We start from the raw sequence: 17380 nt of genomic DNA, 5'->3' as shown, positions 1-17380 counted from the left end.
GTGGAGCAATTTCCTTGAACCACAGAGTGTGATGGGGATGTGCTTACAGAGCTTGTGTGGAGATCAGAGGACAAATTACAGGAGTCTGTTTTCTCCTTCCACCATGATGGTCCTAGGGAACAAATTCAGGTTATTAGGTTTGGCAGCAAGTACATTTAACCAGTACCCATCTTGCTGGCTTAGGATACATTCATTCTTTGAGCCAGGGCCTCAGAACCTTCTGTGTAGACTAGGTTGCTCTCAAACACACAGAGATCTGCCTGATTCTGTCTACCCATTGTTGGGATTAAAGCTGTGTGTCACTATGCCTAGCTAGGAATAATCATTTTTGATAACTGTTAGTCATATCAAAAGTTATGCTTCACCTTTATTTCAACATGCTTACTATTTTACCATTTTTCATGTATGTTTATTGATGTCTGTATGCTCAATAGGGACATTATTATCTTGGGAGAACCATATAATTTGTGATTTATATGTTTTCTTATTCTAAACATGTATAATAAAGACTTTGAAGATGAAAATAGAATTTTCAGATCGGTATGAAAAATGTAGATATTGCAGTCTGCTATTTCATAGTTATTTGAAGAGAAAGTAGTGAATTTTGAATGTTTGTATATATGTATGTTACAAGATGTTAAGATTGATATCTGAAAAGAGTAAGCAATGGTTACATGCTTTCTTTATATAATTTGGGAGTCATGGAGAGAAAGGTCATTATAATAGTGCATAGTAACAGATTTGGTGACTGTTAAAGGGGCATCGTATATTACTAAGACTTTAGAAATTGTTTAAAGGCAGAACTGTTTATGAAATATCAGTAGCAGATGTCATTGAGATTTAAAAGTATATAATGTTTGTTATACACAAAAGTCTGAAATATTTATTTAAAATGATTGATGCCAAATATCAAATAGTAAAATAAATATATCATTTATGCTTTCAGTATCATATTAGATGAAATGCTAGTACAAAGTTTTATTCTCATTGACGGTATAGTCCTGTGTATGCTTTAGTACTTTACTGTGTGTTGTATTCGCATTTGAGTGTCTGTAGAGTTGAACATTTGACCTCTGAGTGACTGATCTTCCAGACAGTATTTACATGTTAATGTCACCATTTTCAGAACTGACCCTTTTTTTTTTTTTTGCCTTTCCTACACTTATGAGGTGGCAGTAAAGGTTTACAAGACACCATTCTGTATAGGGCAGAATGTATTTATGACTTTTGCTGTGTTTTGATTTGAAACCATTAGCCTTTTGTTTTTCTATTGAAAGAATGTAAAATTGAAAGAAGAATTTGAAATTTTTTTCCTGAACAATCTTTACTTTTTTTCTTTAGTATCCTAGTAACTTAAACCAGTTTTCAATTTCTATTACAGTAGGCTAAGATAGAGTTAAAACCAAACCATGGCTGCCCTGGGAAATCTGTTTCCTCTCATTCCATAAACTGAAAAACAGGAAGCTAGTACTGGAAAGAAATAAGAAACCCTAAATGATTTCTTTAATTTGTATTATTTCTACTTTGGATTCATCTTCACTTGCCTCTGAGTTGATAGCAATTCAGTGCTCTGGTGAAGAAGTTGAGAGGGAAAACTGCCACTTTATTGCTTGATTTAATACTGAAAGTTTCCTCTCAGAGTAACAATACATAGTATTTAACATATTTATGTAAATGTAAGGTGGCTGTTAGTGCTTTGTAAATCACAGATATATACTGTGGTCATACAATACAACAATTTTATTTTATATTTTTGTATTTTTGTAATGTAGTTTTGTTGTTAGATTTAGATTTATTTTTGAGCAAGAATCTCTTAGGGTAGCCAAGGATGGGCAGAAACCTTCTTCAGTCACCCAAAATGACAATTTTTTAAAATACAATTTTTATTTTTACAATATTTAGTTATTTTACAAATTTAGATGTTCATATTTGAACTTCAAATGTTCATATCTTGGAAATTAAAGATTGGCTTTTAGTTAGCTGATGTTTATATTTTGAAATTTCAAGATTTTCTCTTATTATTTTTCCTAGCATTTTACAGTATGTTTTATAGTAAGAGAGTAATTTTTTTAACTATGTAAATTATGCTGTTTTGATAAATGATAGTTTTAGGGGTACAATCAGACAATTTTTGCTTTTGCTATTTTGTTGTATTGCTTTTCAAACTCAGAATAGTTATTTGCCACACTTTTTGTGTGTTCAGTTGTTTTAGAATGTCCATGTCCACATTGTTCCACAAACTGATTTCAGTTACACAGTTTAGAAAGTATTTGTAAAATGTATTGAACACTTTTTAAAGTGGCTTATATTAAAAGTCATTTTACATATATAAAGAAATCATAATTCCTCAAAGGAGGGATATTTAGTCCTGTAAAATTAAAGTGTAAGATGACAGTTACAACATTCTAATTCACGGTTAATAAAATTCTCTTTCAGACAGCAAATGGCTACATCTTGTTTTTTCATATTACATCTTCAAGAGGGGATAAATACCTTTATGAACCAGTGTATCCCAAGTAAGTTTATTGACTTTTATTTTTTTAATACATGGCTTGCATGCTTAATATTTTTTTAATTGTGCTTTGGGATTATCTTAAGCCATTTAGATGTTTAGTTGCCAGCACTGCTAAAATGGCGCTTCAGAAATCACTAGTCTTTGAACCGTTGTTTTTTTAAATTTAAGAAATATGTAGTAAAGTACGTCAAGGGGCACTGGGTGCTGTTGTGGGTCTTAGGCTTCAGAGTTACTGCTAACATGCTCCAGTCAGATATTTGCTAGTCTTAGAATGGAGAGCTGAGAGACAGTATAAAGGAAAAGACACAGAGTTGTGGCTCCTAGTTCAGCTTTGGGGGACCATGGACTTTGCACATTTCCTTCATAGCATGCTTCACTTTTAAGTAAAACAACATAATATTAAAATACATCTTTTCTTTTGGGGGCAATATACCTGTATGTCAAAAGTTTGCTTGATGTTACATGAGAATTGCTGCCAATATGATTAAGAGGAAATTGCTGAAAAAAATTTAAAAACCTTAAATATATACATTACATTAATAGATAATATATCTATATATTAATATATAATATTCAATATGTTAAATATGTAGTCTAAAATATAGATATTTATATATCGTATATAATATATTAAATTATATATATAAATATATGTTTATATTAAAATGACCTTACTGAAGATGAATAAGCTCATTTATGCAAAGAAAACCAGTGATATGAAGTAAATGTGCCTGACACTGTAATACTATGAGGATTGTTCCAAATTCTACTTGAACTGAGCTGTTTATAATTGTATTAGACAAATACCACAGCACACCCGTTGTATTAGCATAATGTCCTGATTTCACATTTAGTTTGCACATTATTCCAGACCTATAGATAAATTTCTTCTAGTGTGAGCAGATACTGCATTTTTAGGCCAGAAAGGTGGCTCAGTCAGGGAAGACCTGAGGTCAGTCCCCAGAACCCATATGAAAGTTATGCCAGGCATGGTAGGACATGCTCGCCATCCTGGACTGGGGAAGCGGAGCAGGCAGAGCTGGCTAGCCAGCTTAGGCAACTTGGCTCCCCTGACCAACATACACTGACACACAAGGAGGTGACATTTTAGACTTTTCTTTCCTATAAAGCAATTTCTTGCCTAGCTTACCGTCCAGTTAACATCACTGAACTTTTCAGAGTTCACATTGTAAGAAGATAACTTAAGAAAAGTTTTATATAATAGAGTAAGTGAAATATGATCTTTATTCATGAAGAGGAACTGGAGAAAGCCAAGCTGGAGTGAGTGTCCTGAGTGGGTTGCAGTCAAGCAGCACGGGGCTGGGTCAGTGTGGGTGAGATGGCTCTCCTAAGTGGACCCAAGGATCTGGTGCTTTGTTTTGTTTTGCATTGAAAATTTTCAGTCTCAGCTTTTAATATGTTGTCTAGGTGTTTGGTTACTACCTGGTTTGTAGGGTTTGTTTTTTGTTTTTGTTTTGAGAGAACTATAGCTAGTCAATTGGTTAACCTTTCAACTGAAAAAAAGATGTGTTTCTGTGATAAAGCACCATAACTAAATCTTCTTGGGGAGGAAAAGGTTTATTTCAGTTCTCATGTCCTACTTATAGACCATCAGGAAGGGAATTCAGGGCAGGAACTGAAGCAGAGGCCATAGAACAATGCTTTTTACTGGCTTTCTCCTTATGGTTTGCTCCACCTGCTTTCTTATACCACCCGGGACCACCTGCCTACAGGTTGCACACTCATGATAAACTGTACCTTCCCACATCAGTACATTTGAAAATAGTTTATGACTTTGTTAGGGTTTCCATTGCTGAGAAGAGACACCCTGACCAAGGCAACTCTTATAAGGAAAAATGTTTGATTGGGGCTTTGGGGCTGGCTCACAGTTCAGAGGATTAGTCCATTATCATCATGGCAAAAACATGGCAGCATCCAGGCAGACACAGTGTTGGAGAAGGAGCCAAGAGTTCTACATCTTGACCTGAAGACAATCAGAAGAAGACTGTTCTCCAGGCAGCTAGGAGGAGGGTCTCTTAGCCCAACCCCACAATGGCGTACTTCCTCCGATAAGGCCACCCTCTTAACAGTACTGCTCCCTATGGACTAAGCATATTCACACCATCACAGTGTAATTTTGAGTCTTAGGGAACTCACTCCAAAGACAGTTACAAACTTGAGCAGTAATAGAGCCACACCCCCCCATGCTTTTTCAGTGTTCTTTGTTTACACAAATGCCAGAATTTTCAAGTGTGATTAGTTTCATTTTTTGCCTTCATTACATAAAGCAAACATTTGGATATGTGGAAAGATTGTATTTCACATCATCTGATTTTCAGTTTAGGTTCTTTGATATGAAAAGGGTACTTTTAAATTACTTTGTCTTTTTGTAAATAATTATTTATGTGTGTAAAATGGGAAAAATAACAGTTAAGTTCTACTAAATTGTTCCCAGCATTGTTGTCTAGGTTGCCTTTTAAACTGTTACAAAGCCCCCCACTGGACACTTAAGACTGTTCATATGTGCTCAGAATAAAAAGGAGTTCTTGTTAATTAAATATGAGAGTTATAGTGAGCTCCACTTTGAAAAATAATAAATCTTACAGAAGTTATCTAGAAGTAAAGATTTTATTCTAAAACATGCCTCAAAGTGGGTCACATCAGATATAAGCAATGGTCGTCTTGTTGAGAACTTTGGTGAGAATATGTGATGTCTGAAAAGGCAAAATATTTCTAAAAATAAGTGCATTTTTAGTATCATAGCTGGCTTATTTATTCTATTGGTACTTTTAAAATATGGTTACTATAGCATTAAAGTTTGACTATATAGAAACATAACATTTTTAAAGATGTTCCATAGGGAAACATTCCACACTCAAATAGTAAAGGCAACTAAATGTCTCTAGATATGTTCTGTTTGGTTACTAGGTTTTCAACAAATCTCACATAAATTATATTGCAAAATGAAATTACCAAACTTTTCCTATCTGGAATTTTTTCAGTAATCTGAGGCTTTTATCTGGTTTTGGTATTTGTATAGTTCGGTTCTGACTGGAATTTATGTGTTGAAGTCAACAGATTTTACTAAACAAACTTTTCAGACAGGCTCTTGGTGAGAGACTCAAGCTTGAACTCATTCCTGGTGATTCTTCTGCCTCGTCTCCAGAGTGTGGTGGTTTAATTCTGTGGTTTTGATTTTGTTTAAGACCTATAAAGAGATTTTTAAACAACTTTTTGTTTCCATCTTTGTACACTATACTCCTGGCAGAGATACTGTCTTTTTAATTCATTTATTTAATCGTTTTGTAGTTTAGTTTAAATGCAAAATGTAGCTTAAAAATAAAGACAGCTTTGGTAGCCCTTCTTCCCATCTTCTAGCTCTTACATTCTTTCTATCCCTTCTTCTGCAACCTTCCTTGAGTCAGAGAGGTGATATAGGTGTCCTGTTTAGGGCTGAGCACCCAACCGTCACTTAGCATTTTGAGCATTTTCAGGTTTCTGTAGTATTAGTGATCCACGGGGGTGAGGAAGGGTCTTCGGCCAAGGCTAGTAAGGCACTATTCTATGGGAATAAATACAAATACTTAGAAAGTAACTTGATGAATATAACATGTCTGTTTAGCTAAACAGTAGCCCAAACAGCCAAACAGCCCCCAAGGGCCTGTAACCTTCCAAACTTGTCATTTGAATGAGTTTATAGTACCACGCATGAGACTTCTCTCCTATGGAATGGGTCTCAAATCCAGTCAGAACTGGATGGTTATTCCATAACTGTTGTACCACTACTACCCCGGTGGGCACATCTTGCTGACAGTTTAGATATGAACTGTGAGCATTCAGTTCACAGCTGGGTGTAACATTGATGTCTTTCCTCCACCAGCAGCTACATAGTACCATTTGGTGCATGAATATGGAGAGAGGGACACTTCCAGCATAATTCTAATTTGATTTCCTATGTCTTGGAAATGAAATTTGAAATGTCTTCAATGAATTCTTATAATATAGTTCTGGTAAACAAACAAGAACACATCCATGTATTTTTTTTTTAAGATTTATTTATTTATTTCGTGTGAGTATACTGTAGCTGTCTTCAGACACTCCAGAAGAGGGCATCGTATCTCATTACAGATGGTTGTGAGCTACCACATGGTTGCTGGGAATTGAACTCAGGACCTCTGGAAGAGCAGTCAGTGTGCTCTTAACCACTGAGCCATCTCTCCAGCCCCCCACCCATGTAGTTTTCTTAAGCATATTTATTTTACTTTTTACTTTTCCTGCCTCTCAGATTGAATAGTTAACAAAATAACTCATGTAAAATAGTTACAAACTTTGTTGATTTTCATTATATAAGAATTTAATGATTGTCAGTTACCTGTTTTCAGTGTGCCATTCAACTTAAACTAAGTCCACATGGTAAAAACTGCATGGTGTATTGAATGCTAACTCTTAAATTCTTTTCCCCAAAGTAGCACAAATTCTTTTTCTTTCTTTATTTTTTAAGATTTACTTATTTATTATATATGCAGTGCTCTACCTGCATGTATGCCTGGGAGCCAGAAGAGAGCACCAGATCCCATTTACTGGGAATTGAACTCAGAGAATCCAGTGCTCTTAATTGCTGAGCTATCTCTCCAGCCTGTTGCACAAATTCTTTTTTTTTAAATTGGATTTTTTTAATTTACATTTTAAATGTTATCCCCTTTCCCAGTTTTCCCTCCAGAAATCACCTATCCCATTCCCTTCCCCCTGTTTCTATGAGAGTTCTCCCCCACCCACCCACTCACTCCTGCCTCCCAACCCTGACATTCCTCTACACCGGGCATCAAGCCTTAGCAGGACCAAGGGCTTCTCCCATTGATGCCCAACAAGGCCATCCTCTGCTACATATGCAGCTGGAGCCATGGGGGGGGGGGTCCTCCATGTGTACTCTTTAGATGGTTGTTTAGTTCCTGGGAGCTCTGGGGGTCTGGTTGGTTGATGTTGTTCTTCCTATGGAGTTACAAACCCCTTCAGCTCCTTCAGTCCTGTCTTTAACTCCTCCACTGGGGACCCAGTTCTCAGTTCAGTGGTTAGCTATGAGCATCCACCTCTGTATTTGTCAGGCTCTGGCAGAGCCTTTCAGGAAACAGCTGTATCAGGCTCCTGTCAGCATGCACTTTGTGGCATCAGCAATATTGTCTGGATTTTGTCGCTGTATATAGGCTGGATACCCAGGTGGGGTAGTCTCTGGATGGCCTCTCCTTTCTCTACTCCACACTTTGTCTCTGTATTTCCTTCTGTGAATATTTTGTTCCCCCTTCTAAAAAGGACTGAACCTTCCTTCTTCTTGAGCTTCATGTGGTCTGTGAATTGTATCTTGGGTAATCTGAGCTTTACAGCTAATATTTATTTATCAGTGAGTGCATATCATGTGTGTTCTTTTGTGACTGGGTTACCTCACTCAGGATGATATTTTCTAGTTCCATCCATCCATTTGCCTAAGAATTTCATGAAGTCATTGTTTTTAATAGCTGAGTAGTACTCCACTGTGTAAATGTACCACATTTTCTGTAACCATTCCTCTGTTGAAGGACATCCTGCTTCTTTCCAGCTTCTGGCTATTATAAATAAGGTAGCACAAATTTTTAACCTTTGTATTTTATACTAAAGTAAGTCATACTAGCTTTTTGTGAGTAGGCAAGAAGCTGTCTTTTCAAAATGTTCAGATGTGAAAATTGGTCCCTTAACTAACCTCCAGTCACCAGGGCCTCTGTTTTTACCAACTCTTCAGGATTCATCTTAAAATTAATGCACATAGGACTGAAACCACACTTCACATGTCAGCTTTTATTAGTTCTGTGACCATTAACAATGTTCTCAGGGTTTCTTAAGTTGTATCTTTTCTCTGGAAAAGTTGAGATAATAAAATCTTCAAATATTACAAATGGGGGGAGCTCTAGAGATGGCCTGGTGGTTAAGAGCACTGAGTGCTCTTCTAAATGTCCTGAGTTCAATTTCCAGCCATCTGTAATAGGATCTGATACCCTCTTTTGGTGTGTCTGAATACAGCTACAGTGTACAAATATACATAAAATAAAATAAATAATTCTTTCTAAAAAGATTACAAGTGGTTAAGGCACTATATATAAAACATTTCTGAGCACATTTTTATACATATAATTGATTAATATTATTGTTTGCGTACCATCAAGCTGCTCTTCATAAACTAATTCATTTTATTCTTTCATCTGTGACTTCCATGGCTGTCTTCCAACTATCTGTTATGAAAATTTATCAAATTATTGCAGCTATAAATAATAAAGTTTTCATTAGAAAGTTAATTTTTGTCACTTTAATTTAAAATTTTTTATTTTGTGCTTGTGTGCTTGGAAGGTAGAGTAGAAATGTTTCTATGAAGATTTTGTAATTTAGAAGTCATTGAGAAACAAATATATATGTAAATTTGAATGTGAGCCCTCATCTCTAATGAATAAAAAAATTTATATAAAGAAAAACAGAGCTTCCATTTTAAGGTAGGTAATCTTGAAAGGCATTTGATAATCAACTCAGCAACAATTTGTAACATTTCTGTCTTTAGTGAAAGATAGAGATGTCTCTAACCAATCTTTGAAAAATAAAAAGTAAATGACTTGGAAAGACTAACCCGAGTGCCTGAAATCCTGACAGACACCACCCTCCTTTATCTGCACATCCAAGGCTGAGGAATTAAACTGCATGGTGACCTCAGAATACTACCCAGACATAGTGAAATAAGGACCAAGGGTTTCTTGGAAAAAACCTATATAAGGAATAAGGATCTCTTTCTTTTCATTTTGCAAGATGCAGGAATTATACCATTGAACTGGGGGATTGTAGGGACAGAGGAGCGTGGGTGAGTGACATGCTGAAGCAGAGACAGTGATAGTTCAGCAAGCCCCACTCTGTCCTTTATCTTCTGTCTTTCCTACTTAGAATCAAGGCCAGAAACCAAACTATGCTAGAAAAGTTACTTAAGAGCTAGTAGTATTTGTAGACCACTACAAAAAGGACAGCTGGCCATGATGCTGAAGCCTACCTGTTGGTAAGCCCAACTATACACACACACACACACACACACACACACACACACACAGGTTTCTTGTTAACTTTTCAGCATTAATGTTTTAAACATAAAGAACCAAGGATTAATAGCTGTTTTAGAAGTTTCCAGTGTAGGAGACCTGACAGTAGAAAGGGGTCTGTGGGAGTGATGTAAAGGACATGGCAGAAGACAAAAACATAAGAAATAAATGACAGCTGACCACTTCAGACAGGTGATTGCCTAGAGAAAGTACAGAAGAAATAAATTCCACAGAAGCTTTGAAGTTGAAATAGTTGAGGAAGTGTGTATGGTTGTAGAACAAAAGGCTTATAAATAAGAGAAAAACAAATAGATTTAGGAAATTCAGTATCTAATTTAACAAGAGTTTAAGGAAAAGATTACTGGCGAATACATACACCATTAACATTTTAAGAAAACAAAATGTAACTGTCCTAGACCTACACAAAGATTAAACAGACAGAGTGCTCAGAACAGATGTGGATTCACGTGCTTATAGAAGTTGTATCATTTTGAAGGTTTAGAACTGACTAAAAAGTAAAGAATAAAAAGAGTAGAGGTTCTGATATGATGGGGGAGGGAGAGAGAAAATCTGTGAGTAAAACTGTCGTTGAGAGTGAGTGCTCTATTGCTCAGTGACAGATCACTCACCTAGCATGCACAAGGCCCCACACTGTTCCCAGCACACACACACATACACAAGCAAGCATGTTTAAAAAACATTGTGCTCTGGAAGAAGAGGTAGCATTTTCTTTGGAGTGTCCATTGATAAATGTACTTGTCACTCCAATAATCCCCACTAATGTGCAGGCAAGCACCTATAACTCAGCTGGCGACGAGGGTCAGAGCAGGAAGGGACTTGTTGGGAAGATGAAGCTCTTCAGTAGAAGAGAAGTTGTGCAAACTATAATGCACTGGGGATTACATCCAAGTTAAATCCAATAATGAATCAGTACTGCATTAAGGAAAGAAATAAAAAAGCACTTTTCCTTGGAGTCATATAACCAAGAGCAAGTTCAGACTTGAATTTTCTACTTCATCTTCCCTCTGTCTGTTCCTTTTTGAGTCTGAGTCTATGCCTGCTTGAGAGCTGTCTTGGGAATCTGTTTTGAACCTGTTTGTCCCTATGTCTGTGTGTATGTGTCCCGAGTGTGCCTGTCTGATGTATGAGCTGTATGTATGAATGTGTGGTATCTGTCTTTGAGTGGTGAGACTGTCCATCATAAAGGACTTTGCTCTTTGCTTATTGAATAGCATAGAAAATATCACATGGAGAAAGGAATGGAATACTTTATGGAAGTCTTTAACAGAGTTTTAAAAGCGTTAAGTCACTGATTCCAACTGATCCCTACAGACTAGATAGCAAACACCATTGTTTATCAACCAGTAGCTATAAGTGGTTGTTTTTAACCGTTAGGGTAAGTTTTAGAATGTTGCTTTCAACTTCTGTGTCTGTGCTTTCAGCAAAGACACAGCTGCAGCATCTGGGTCAAGGGCACAGAGCAGTAGTGTAGCCATTCAGTAGCTTACTATATACAAGTTGAATACATAGGAAATTCAAGAGAAGTCAGGTTGGTTGTTCAACTGTTCTCTTAAGGGCAGGTTAAATAAACAGGATAAGTACATAGTAGGCTAGCAGTCTTAGGTGATGTCAAGATATATTATTCACTTTGGCTGTGAGTTCCAGAAGAAATTCTAGTTTCTTAGAATGTTTCAGAATATTATATCACCAGGAAAAGGCATAGAAAATGATAATATTGGTTGAAAATGACCAAATTTTAATTTATATACACATAAAATTATCAAAAATGTACTCAGACACAGTAACATAAAATCATAATACCAGCATTTTGGGTAGTGGAGACAGAGCAATCACAGATGTGAAGCTGTCCTGGGTTACATAGAGAGATCATTCCAGCATACATTCATTCATAGTCTCTCTCTGTGTGTCTCTCTCTGTCTCTGTCTCTGTCTGTCTGTCTGTCTGTCTCTCTCTCTCTCTCTCTCTCTCTCACACACACACACACACACACACACACACACACACACACACACACACACACTTTCTTACTCACTTACTCAGGAGAGGGGCAAAGCCTGTAACACACAAAGGCAGATTAATTGCTTTGAGCATGTGTGACATGAAATTTACCATTCACCCCTCACTCAGTCACCACCATCGCTCTCCCTGAAGTGCATAGCTTTTAAAGTGACCATCGATACAGGTGTCTTCATTTTATTTAACTCGGGACTTTCTGTAAGGTATCTCCAGAAACTACATTCTTTTTTTCCTTTTTCATGAGTCTTCCAACAGTATTTGAATTTTAAGTATTACTTTGAAAAGTAAAATTAGCTTTAGAAGCACTTAGACTTGGACAGTGTCCTCGAATCGTGACCACAGAGTGCATGAGTGCCACGTCACATGTGACTCTGGTAAATTAGTCTCTCGTTTTCTTTTTAAAGATTGTTGTTACATTAAACAAACAACCTTAATGGTTGAGTCTCAGCTAGCTTAGCCTGCCAGACAAAAAGACTCAAACATCCCTGGTTACCAACGCAGTCGGCTATTGTCAAGCTCATTTAGGGGGTTGGGGGAGAAAAGAAAAGAAACTCACAAACAAAATGTAAACAAGACAGGTTTCTGTGCAGCAAAGTGATTTTCACAACACTAGAAACTGTTGGTCTCCTTTAACTCTTCACATTTAATGGTAGTAGAAGTATTAACAAATTGAGTTGCAGGATTGTAGATGATTAGAAAGAGAAATTATGTCAGTAGGACAATTGTTGACAAGATTGATAGCTGCCACAAAAGATACTGTGCTGGTAGGTTTATGTCAACTTGACACAACCTAGAATCATCTTGGTTGAAAAAAAAATGCCTCCAAAGACTGGCCTATGGACAAATCTGTATAGAGTGTTTTCTTGTGGCTGGTACATGAGAAAGCAGGCTGAGCAGGTCATGAGAAAGCCAGTAAGCAGCACTCCTCCATGGCCTCTCCTTTAGTTTCTGCCCTGGGTTCATTCCCTGACTTTCCTCAGTGATGGACTGTGATGTGGAAGTAGAAGCCAAATAACCCTTTCCTCCCCAAGCTGCTTTAGGTCACGGTCTTTGTCACAGCCATAGAAACCCTGAGACAGATACATAACTGTGAACTCCCAACACAGGCAAGGAGGAATGTAGTCTGGAGGTGGCATACACCCATGCCATGGGGACATGAGGAATTCAAGACAGTTCTGTAGTCTTTAGGTGTGTGCTCCACTTCCAGACATTGACCCACCTATTCTTGTGCAGCTATTAATCACCATGGATTTAAATACATATGCCATTTTGTTATTTAGTGCTAAGTCATTTATGAAATAACCAAGTACATCCCTGAATCTGACATTAATCCTGATAAATACACACGGAAGAGGAATCGAGGATAGGGTGTGGAATAAGGTAGACTGAATGAGGTTTGGGCCGTATACTACCACATATGGAATGATAGATTGCTTCTGAAATTTGCTAACTAGCAAAGCACTCTTAGTCATTTTAAACAAGATCAGTTCTCTTGAGAGTTCAACTTAATTCTCCCCTCCCCCTCCCTCCTCTCCCTTCCTCCCTCAGCGGTTTACCCTGGGCTCCAACACAAGTTAAACTAGTCAAGCTTTTTATGTACCCAGTTGGTATATAAATGTATCTACTGTGATAGATACATTTCAAGTTTGATTTTCAATTTTGGATCTCTAGAATGAACAACTAGTCTGTAAGTTTTATTATGTTTGTTTAATTGAGTGCATATTAGGTACAGATTGGGAAAAAATTAGGTATCTTTGTCTTAACCTTGTGCTATTTCTCTTAGAGGAAGTCCACAAATGAAGGGGATACCTCATTTTAAGGAAGAACATTGTGCCCCAGCATTAAATTTAGAAATGAAGAAAATACTGGATTTGCAAGCACCCATCATGAGGTACAGTATGTTAGTTACATCTGAGGTTTTCTGACCACAAAAGTTGGCTTAGATTTAGTTGATTAAATCACATGACAAACAAGAAAATTGTATTTTAAAATTTATAAATTAATTGTTTGATTGTATGGTATAATAACATACCAAAAAGATGTTAATAAATAAAATCATGTATGTAGAGGAAAAGAGGGAGCTGTCTCTTTGTGCAGCCTTCATATGTTTCTTGGAAGTACATGAACACTCAAAAGATTCTAGTGTGAATACAGCTTGTATGACAAGGCAGTGAGAAATACTAAAATACAGAAACCTATTTATGTTCAACAATTTTTTCAATTTAACCTTATTATGTAAATTGCTTTATGGCTGACCTTTTGTTATTCCTGTACTTTCCTCTGCACTTGTGAACTTTGTGAACACTGTGTAGCCGTGAAAACAGTGAGACTCAGTCCTGAAGGGACTGACTTCCCAGGTGCACTGTTGGGTGGGAAGCATGGTGTGCGCAGTGGGAAAGCTTTGTCTTGACAGGTGTTGTAAGTTTGTTCTAGAACACATGAGCTAGTGGGACAGGTTTGGGGAAAGGTTGTTTTTATTTGGTACCTTTCAAACATTGCACCACGGGGCCAGCAAGGTGGCTCTGTAGGTGGAAGTGCTTGCCTCCAAATCTAATGGCCTGAGCACCTCCCCAGTCCCCATTTGGTGGGAATAGAGATGGATTCCCAAAGTTGACCTCTGACTTTCAAACATGCACCAGGTTACGCCCAAGCACACACACCCCAGTTAAATAAATATTAAAAGTGTAACAATTTAAAAAATAAATAACTGAGCATATGACTGTAATATGTAACTATTGGGCTATATAAATGTAATTCCTACTTTTTAAAAGACCTCTCTGATTTGTAGTTCAAGGGAAGGGCTTCCTTCGCTGTGTCTTTTGTTAAAACTCCACTCACTGGAACAAACAGCAGAACTGGCTTGTGAGCGGTGAGCTGCTGTCATCCCTCATCTAGTCTGTTCTTATTCTTTAGTTCCCACATGGAAAAGAATGTCTTTGTTACTTGCTAAATGAGATTAAACTGAAATTTTTTATTTAGCATATTCAGTGTATATACGTGTATGTGCATACGCCCCCATTCTCCTCTCACACACTATTAAATTAAAATTTAAAGACTTGATGCAGAAGGAATTTTGACTGTATGTGGGCACCAAACAAGGTAGAACACAACTTGGTTTTATGGCGCCACCTAGTGGTAAAGCTGTGTAACACATGGGACTAGACTAGAAACCCTTTATGAAAAGAATTTCTGCAACTGGAAGTAGACTCGGTAGTAGAGCATGTTTTCACCGTGCTCATGGCCCAGGATTCAAGTTCTAGCACCACCAAAGGGAACGGAGGAATTGCTTCCCACATGTGTGACTTTGCTGGATAGTTTATGTCAATCTGACACAAGCTAAAGTCATCTGAGAAGGGAGAACTGTAATTAAGACAATGCTTCTTAAGATTGGGTTATAGACAATCTATAAGACATTTTTCTTAATTAGTGATTGATAGGGTAGGGCTCAGCCCATTATGGAGAGTGCCACCTTGAGGTGGTTGTCCTGGATTTTATAAGAAAGCAGGCTGAACAAGCCATAAGGAGCAAGCCAGTAAGCAGCACCCGCCCCCATGGCCTCTGCAGGAACTCCTGCCTTCAGGTTCTTGCCCTGTCCTGACTTCTTTCATGATGAACAGTGATTTGGAACTGTGAGCCAAATAAATCCTTTCCTCTACAACTTGCTTTTTGGTCATGGTGTTTCATAGATGCAATAGAAACCCTAAGACAATGACTTTTCCCTGAGTAAGAGTGGGATTTTCTGCACTTTAGGTGGTTGGCAGTCTCAGATTTCTCTCAAACTTCCAAAGAAGAATTACATTTTAAAAGACACCATTAGAGGGGCTGGAGAGATGGCTCAGTGGTTAAGAGCACTGATTGATTGCTCTTCCCAAGGTCCTGAGTTTAAATCCCAGCAACCACATGGTGGCTCACATCCATCTGTAATGAGATTCAGTGCCCTCTTCTGGTGTGTCTGAAGACAGCTACAGTGTACTTATATATAATAAATAAATAAATCTTATTTTAAAAACCACCATTAGCTGGTCAAATACATACTTCTTGGAAATACACTTGTAAATGAGAGAGAAGACACTGAAAGACTATATAATCAGCTATGTTCTACTGTCATAACCAATGTCACTGATTAAAATTAGGAATAATGGCTATGTTGCTTATAGGTAAAAAAGTACTGTGATTTGACTTTACTCACATTATTCTACCAAATCTGGGAGAGGCAGGAATCACCAACTGATCCATCTTCTTAGCCTTCATATAGATTTTTAAAAATTTATATCACAGTTATTTTAAGTGATTATCTGTTAATCCAACATTAGGATTGTATAATAGTCAATTTATATTGATGGGCCTGTGTTTTTCTTCTGGTTCACATTTTTCTATCTGTATGTCTGGCCAGTCGTTGCAGTTTTATGATTATAATGTAAAGATGATGAGCTCTATTAATTTTCAGGCATGTAGTCACTTCATATGGCTACTGAAATTGTACAGGTAAAGAGTTTCTATTTTTGAAAACTTTAAAACAGTGGTAGGGGACGGTTACACTTTCTGTGGTTGCAGTTTGTCATCTTCTGGATCATTACATCTTTTCCTCTTTGTCTTCTTCACTCACACCACACCAACACCCCATTTGTCTTTAATTTGTTGCCTCAATTAAATTATACTAAAGTCATAGACAAGTAGTGCTCATGTAAAGATATGGTGGTGCTAAGCCTTTTCCTCCTGTCATTTCTGTTTTGTTCTTGTTTTGTTTTAGGGGTCAGAGTCTCACTGTCTAATTCCTGATCAGCCTGGAACTTAGAGTGTGTAAACCAGGCTGACTTAAAAGAGTTTACTGATGCTTTCTCTCTCTGCCACCTGAGTGCTGAATTAAAGGTGTGCACACAATAGCTGGCTTGCAGAAGCAGTTGTGGGAGCCATGATGTTTACTCATTGCTGTCCAGCATGCTGTCTGCAAGGTAATTGACTTAAGTTGCTTGCTTCCCTCCAGTTTGCAGTCTGTGCTGGAGGATCTCCTTGTTGCAACTTCCGATGGCCTTCTTCATCTTGTTCATTGGGAAGGAATGACAAACGGAAGAAAAGCCATCAATCTTTGTACAGTGCCGTTCTCAGTGGACCTTCAGTCATCTAGAGGTGAGTAGTGCCGGTTGTTTAATCTGGGCGCATATGAAGTCATAGCTTATTCTAACCCCACTCTACTTAATGTGTTTTTCATCAGTAGGTTCATTCCTTGGCTTTGCAGATGTGCACATTAAAGATATGGAATACTGTGCTACACTTGATGGGTTTGCTGTTGTGTTTAATGATGGTAAAGTTGGATTTATCACACCAGTATCGAGTAGATTTACTGCAGAGGTATGGATTGTACATTTTTAATTATTTTATTTTACATATATTAATTTTGCTTCATTTTTAAATTCTATGTTCTCTTAGTTAAAATATAGTTATTTAAACTATATAGACAGTTGTAGGGTTAGTGACTTTATCCTGTGGAAAATGATTATTTGCTTCAATCTTCTCCAACCCCAAAACATTCATAATTTTTTCAATAAGGTTATTATTTTAATGAGATTTTTATTCATTGTTTATATATTAGCATGTAAATTTTGCTAATACCAAACTATATAATATGCCAATGACTAGTTTTTTCTTTTCTAAAGATTTTTATTTCCACTAGTAAATAAAATAATTGTTTGGTTCTTGGTGTTTAGTTAGCCTGTGTGTGTGTGTGTGT

At 37.1% G+C, this 17380-nt stretch overlaps 1 protein-coding gene across 2 annotated transcripts in view; it reads left to right on the top strand.

Annotated features, from left to right (window-relative positions):
* Nucleotides 1-17380, top strand: part of RIC1 (RIC1 homolog, RAB6A GEF complex partner 1) — a 79745-nt gene that overhangs the window by 27006 nt on the left and 35359 nt on the right. The window contains exons 3-6 of one of the 2 annotated variants that reach the window (XM_080911996.1): nt 2437-2516; nt 13436-13543; nt 16637-16779; nt 16868-17001. In XM_080911996.1, coding sequence (XP_080768122.1) covers nt 2437-2516; nt 13436-13543; nt 16637-16779; nt 16868-17001 — 465 coding nt within the window. Of the gene's footprint in view, nt 1-2436; nt 2517-13435; nt 13544-16636; nt 16780-16864; nt 17002-17380 lie in introns of both variants that reach the window. The other variant, XM_080911995.1, reaches the window with a different exon arrangement.

This window comes from Micromys minutus, assembly GCF_963924665.1.
Source record: "Micromys minutus genome assembly, chromosome: 2".
Taxonomy (NCBI): domain Eukaryota; kingdom Metazoa; phylum Chordata; class Mammalia; order Rodentia; family Muridae; genus Micromys; species Micromys minutus.
The sequence above is the reverse complement of the archived record's forward strand: the minus strand, read 5'-3'. Positions and strand labels throughout refer to the sequence as shown.